This window comes from Salmo salar, chromosome 01, assembly GCF_965601325.2.
Source record: "Salmo salar chromosome 01, fSalSal1, whole genome shotgun sequence".
In the NCBI taxonomy this organism is placed as follows: Eukaryota; Metazoa; Chordata; class Actinopteri; order Salmoniformes; family Salmonidae; genus Salmo; species Salmo salar.
Genome location: NC_138291.1, coordinates 34,408,509 through 34,415,000, shown reverse-complemented (window position 1 = coordinate 34,415,000; position 6,492 = coordinate 34,408,509). Strand labels below are relative to the sequence as shown.

The 6,492-nt window shown below is 42.4% G+C and overlaps 1 protein-coding gene across 2 annotated transcripts in view; it reads right to left on the bottom strand.

Moving 5' to 3' along the window:
* The window catches only part of cdin1 (CDAN1 interacting nuclease 1), a 79,415-nt gene that overhangs the window by 60,138 nt on the left and 12,785 nt on the right, over nucleotides 1-6,492 (bottom strand). For both annotated transcript variants that reach the window (XM_014193760.3, XM_014193769.3), the window contains exons 3-5: nucleotides 4,512-4,557; nucleotides 3,452-3,516; nucleotides 2,664-2,724 (exon numbers count right to left, since the gene is read on the bottom strand). In XM_014193760.3, coding sequence (XP_014049235.2) covers nucleotides 2,664-2,724; nucleotides 3,452-3,516; nucleotides 4,512-4,557 — 172 coding nt within the window. The remainder of the gene's footprint in view (nucleotides 1-2,663; nucleotides 2,725-3,451; nucleotides 3,517-4,511; nucleotides 4,558-6,492) is intronic.

Below are 6,492 nucleotides of genomic sequence, written 5' to 3'. Positions count from 1 at the left end.
TCATTTCTCTATTCATTCTGCACTGTAGCCCCATATACTGTACGGCTCAGAGTGTCAAGACAGGCAAGACATAATGATAGGTACACCAATTGTGGAGGCTAAAAACAAAACATCTATAAACAAGAACTCTGAAGAGCAACGATTTGAGCAAAAAAGTTGCATTTTCTTATTTCTTTGGAAACAAAATTGCTAGCTTCCAAAATGTAACAAACCGTTTGGGAAATAACACAAAAATATGCAATTTGGACAGAGTTAATATAGCACAATATAAAAATGGAAAACACATGAAATGACAAATGACCTAATAACGCCATTGCCTTAGTAATACACAAGCGTGACTAGTAAAATGTGTGCAATTTCCAGCGACTTTAAGAAACCGACTGTTCTAACAGCCAGGGAACATTTTTCTCTTGTTAGCATAATTGGGCCCCAAAGTGAATTTGCCCTTAGCTTGTTTAGAGATTGTAGTGTTTCATCTCCTCTGTGATCCTTCCTGCTGGTGCTGGAAGCAAAGACAGAGCTCTCCACTCCACACAAAGACTTTAAGACAACGCCGGTAGTATTTGTTAACCATCTCCATAATTCTGCATACAGAAGGCAGCTAGCTAAAGACCAAACATGTCTATAATTATTACAGAGGTTAGGAGACAATCTTCATCTTCATTAGGGAGGGAGCTCAGACAGCGTCTGTGTAGCCTACAGGGCTCTCTCTCTCTCTCTCTCTCCCCCCCCCCATCTCTCCCCCTCATCCAAGACGCAGCTCCCTCTTCTATTCACATCAACCCTTTAGATAACGAGAGAGCATCCCATCCCGAGCAACCCACATCAGCTCTGACACATGAGAAATGGCGACATTACCCACGCTGGCCCAGCCTGCATAAGGACCACCTGATTAGTTCAGGTACTTGCGTCTCCCTAATTTTCATATTAATCATCAGTCCATCTCATAGCTTCTCAAATCGCAGCACTTCATGAGTTTAACATGTGACTAAGATTCACAGGCCCTTGAATGCCTGCTGAAAATAATTACCGTTCAAAAGAGAAAAAAAAACTCTGCAGCTTTGGTTTTATTAGCCCCTGATGCTAAAAGGTGTCACACTCACAGACAGTCTAATGCCTGTTGCCTTAAGCATATGGTGCTTAACTGACCTTCACGAAGCACCATAAAAAAGGTATGAAAATCAAAAACTTTTACATAAAAACATATAAGCATAGCAGAATATTTCAGGGGGAAAAAAGATGATTAACGTGGATGAAAACTATTGCCCCCTGTATGGAGATAGTGTATATTGTCACATAAAGGGCTGAAACTAGATCAATTAGCTGTCTGCGAGAGCATGAGTGCTTGGTTTAAATGTTAAGTAGCGTATTAAAATGACAGTTAAACGGTTCATAGACAGTTATCTCCGAGCTGAGTTTAATCCTTTGAAAAAAAATCATATGTCTATTAAATAGAGAATGAATAATGACAGTTAGCTTTGAGGTGCCACTGATGCATGTGAACTATTCAGATTTAGAAAAGGAAGCATGGAATCCCATTGCTTGGTTTGAAGCGTCTGCAATAAAAATGTTGATTGCCATTTAAAAGAAGGTTTAAGGGGACAGACAAATACGCTCGTGAACTGAGCAACATTGTCAATGTTTTTTTGATCTAGAGGCGACTACATTTCGTTTCTTCTCCATTACCTAGATACCTATGGCAGAACCAACACTTGTGAACAAAGATGATCATTATTGGAAAGGGGATATTAAATCCTCATCTCTGCTATTATCTGGGTAAACATCTAATTCCAGGCTTCTTGTTTCATCAAGCCTTTCGCTACATTTTCCCCATGGTACTGAGGATGTGGCGGGTGTGAGAGGAGCTACCCTAATAGCATGGCATTTTAGGGCTCCTGTACCAAACACCTTCTCACTACCCATTAAACCGCGAGACTAACGCAATGTTAATTGTTCATTTGCTGACTGGCTGCAATGCACAGGAGACACCGGCACATTCAGTCTTGTGATATGTTGGAGCTTGGCCGTGTGTAACCCTTTAATACTCACAGCACCAACACCGTTTAAAACGTTTAAAACACACCATTTCTGAAGTGAATAAATCCCTCGTAGTAACCTAGAATAGCCCAAAACATAATTCATACTCTGACGTTCGACCTAACTGGTACATGTTCAATTAGCATTACATATTTTGAGTTGTAAGAAAATGTATATTATTCCAAACTCCAAACATGTAGGCTTAAGTGGAGTTGTATCTTTCTTTCTTTGGTGTGATTGGAAAATGTGCTGCCCGATTAAAACAATATTGTGATGACGGTGACCTGCCTGCACCTCACCTGTCTGCAGTTTGAAGCAACTGTGGCAGTTTTGAATGTCAATTATAAAAATGACATAATAAAGCACAAACTATTTTCACATCTGCGTTAAAGGGGATAAAGGACTAATTACATTAAATAATTGGTTAATAGACCGGACCATTTGTCCAATTTTCATAATCGCTAACAGACAGGGAAAAACGATTATTTGAAGCGCATTCAGGGGTATTCAGGGGATAATTATGTTTGTACCAAGATTTGCTTGTGTGCACTTCAAATGGAAAATAAAATGGAACATAAAGAGTGATGGGGGGAGGGGGTAGAGACATATAGGTTATAGGACATTACCTCATTGGCCAGCTCCAAAAGGACAGGGACAGAGGGACGTGCCTTGGCTTCGCTCAGGTACCTTCATTATAACAAAGAGACAACAGACAGCGGTGAAAAGAATAACAACCCACAAAGGCAGACAGAAGGGGAGAGGTGACGAGACCAGGCCAGCCAAAACATGTCAATGTCCCTGATGACTCCGGCCTCAGTGGCATTTGGCAGGCTTGCTGTGGTTAAAACGGCAGCGCTTAGAAGACTCAGACTTCCTTTAAGCCCGCCAAGCGTGATAGTTAGTTAGTTAACTCCCCTCACTTTGCTCGCCCAAAACTGCTTTTTCCCCCCTTGCTAACTGAAACCACCAAAGCTCCCTCAGATCTTTCCCAGATCATCTCTGAGGTTTGTCGTAATATAAATGGATTAGAAGTGCATTATCCAGGCCTCGTCTCCAACAGAACAATGGCTTAATAAGCTAGAAAAAAGGCTGATTGTGATATGCGAAGACGCTTTCTCAGGCTTCCCCCTTTAGCCTGTACAAAAAAGCTACGTATTTATTAGTTTAACAGTTAACAGAATTAGGGATAATCAGCCCATCATAAGCCTGTGTGAGCCAAATGTCCAACTGCTGTTCTCTCTTTTCAGCAGGTGCATGTGGAGGTCTGGTATGAATCCTAAAGGTGGTGATTTGTTTGGAGGAGATTATATCTGTCATGGAGGCCCACCGACTCAGCCCTGTCCACTTCCTATCATGCAACATGAATGATTCCCTTCCTGGGCGCGTGGGGGGCGTGGGTAGGGGGCGACTGTACCTTTGGTAGTAGCTTTCAATGCTATCTGGGGCTTGATGCCTTGACATGGTTCTTTTGGTCCTTTTCTGGAACAAAGGGTGCATATAGTGTTACTAAAACGAAACGCATTTCATTTTAACACAAAATATTTTAATGGTGCAATTATTAATAGCAAAATATAAATAAATGCGCTTGCTAGACATTATACACATGCTACAGCTGATATCCATATGGTACACTTGCTATCCATGCAATGCAGTACAAAGACAAAAGAAAAGCTTTTCTTTCCCCTGAATCCCTCTGCCCTGGGTGCTCTATGGTATGGTGTATGAACAGGCTGTGAGAGAGGGGTCAAAGTAATTGAATCTCAATAAGTCTGCCCAGGGTCTCACAGCGAGTCAAGGCAACCTCGTTCAACCCCCTACTCAAAACCTTGTATTCATTTCCCGCCTCGATCAAACAGCGACCTATTCTGCCGCCTGCCACCCCAACGCGTTTCCATCATGCAATTTCATTTGAACCCATCTTAACCAGGGGGATAGGAGAGAAAGAGCATTGCTTAAAAAACGACTTATTTAAAAACTACTACACAAAAAAAAAATAAAAGGTAATTCCGTGGAGACGTGCGGCGTGACTGACACCTGTCAGGGGGATGATAAATGACTCCATTTTCTGCCTGTGCTGCCTTCTGCCACTCGCGGCAGCGGTCATTTATCATCATCCGCTGTCAGACGTGGAAAGCGGCAGTGACAGTGCGAGTCAGCAAACATTTAGCACACGCAGCCGCACTACACGGGGAAATGATTATTGTCAGAATAATAATGGTTTAGCATAATTTATTACAGGTCCACCAAATAAGCAGCGGCTAGATGTTATTAGACAGATGGATGGGAAGGCTTGGCAGACATCCACATAGACTCATGCAAGCAGGGCCCTCCACGTGAACGAGAAGAGAGGGAGGGGGGGGGGGGCATCCTCCAAACCAATCAGAGAGCTGGCAGTTCAATTACAAAGAAATAAAAGGACATTCATCATTCAATTAGGCACCTGTCAGGGATCACAAAGGAAGAAAAATTCTAACCTGGTACTCCAGGGAGAAGATGCTCAGAAGAGTGGACTGCGAGTGACTGGAACAAATAAAAGAAGGACAAAGTTAATTACCAGAGTGCATTGCACAGAGACAAAGGGAGAGAGAGAACAGCTTCAAAGCCAGGGCCGGCTCGGCTGCCCTGTAATCTAAAAGAACATGAAAACAAGTGTGGCAAAGTTGTTCCAGATGAACACCTCGGACAAAGGATTCCTGCCGCGTTGGTCCGGCAGTAGGGGGGGAGTGGAGAAGGGGGGAGGTTGGTGTGAGTGCTATGAGAATAGAGAAAATGTAGTCTAGCTGGAGATTTCTTTCTTCTCTTGCTCACACCAAATAGCCCCCCCCAAACACAGTAGAATAGAACATCGTCAATTCATTGTTGTTATTTTGAGTGCATCCTGGTGTAGAAAACCACAGAGACGATATCGTTACCTTGTAGCCGGGCTAAAAGGCACAAACATGAGGGAGAAACAAAGCAAATCCATGTAAATAATTGATGGGGTTCATTTCCATTAGCAGTACAGGGAACTCAGTGCTCAGTGGTAACATACTGAAACACATTCTGTTACCGATGAGTGAGCCTTCTTTCTAGGCGTGTGTGTGTGTGTGTGGGGGGGGGGGGGTTGCCTCACTATCAGTGCTGGCCTATGGGACGCTCTGGAACATTCCCAGTGCATCTGATGGGCTTTGACAATATAAACTTTCACGGCAGGAAGCTGAGACTCCCAGGAGTCGGTCAATTCCACTGGTTGCCATAAGCTACATTCATCTCCAGCTCTAGTCAATGTTAAACACCTGGCAGTGGGGGGAAACCTGGGAAACAGGCAGCTCCGTCAGGGATTCTCTCCCCCCCGCCCACCTAAATCTCCCTCCTTTCAATCAAAAATATTTAAAGCAGTGACAGATTTTTTTTCTCTAATTGGACAGTACAAACATTCGCCCACACATCAACACATCGTGCACGTATAGTACAAACAAAACCACACACACACACACACACACACACACAGAAAGAACGATGGTCTCCTGTGGTTTTGTGTCTCCATATACCACTCTCAGTACATTTGATTGTTAAATTTAATAGGCTTTTCTTTACAAGTCACCTGAGAATGGTATGTAAATACTGACTAGAAGCCCTAGCTTCCTATCTGCATTGAAAGATTGAGTCCATATAGGCCATCACTGCAAACCATGAAATGACCATGTGACATGTACACAAAGCCAGAGGAATCGATTTGTGTCTATATCTTAATAAAAAGGACTACAGCACTGAAATAGTTTAGTAGTTTATAATGACTATAGGCCTAAACCCCGCAAAAGCCTCAAAGTTAACTTCTCCAGATGTCAGTGGTAAACAGTTTTACTGCTGTGACTGTGGAAGGACTAGGAGTAATGCTCAACAATGCAAGTCTCTAGTGCATGTCCCTGTCATGTGGACAACCATCAAATCCACAAACTACTACTTTCAAATAGTTAAGACAAGAAAAAAAAAAAGTGACATATGAAAAAGGGTCTGGAGGCTGCCCCAGCCTTAATTTACAATGATACATAGGGACCACTGCAATTAAATGAGCCATTAAAAACAGTCAACATGAGGACACACATATATATATATATATATATATATAAATAAATAAAAATCTTCGCCACTTTCAACCTTGCACCTGAGCATTTCAACAACATTACAGCACTATTCTCTGACTGGGACCACCTCCTTCCCTCTGCTGAAACAGACATCTGTTAGGTTTTAAATGGATTACTCTGTATAATGAGCGTGATTACTCCCTAATTGCTAAATCTTTACCCTGTTAAGTTTAAAGGGACACAAACTGCTTTTAATATCTGTGAAAACATATCGGTTTCAAACAGCACGGTTACCATTTTTTTGGAAACAGGGTTATGTTTTTCTTTTTCGCTTCTGTCTGCGATGCTTTTCTCCCACCTGGAAATCCAGTGAAAACACTGAATCGAAAGA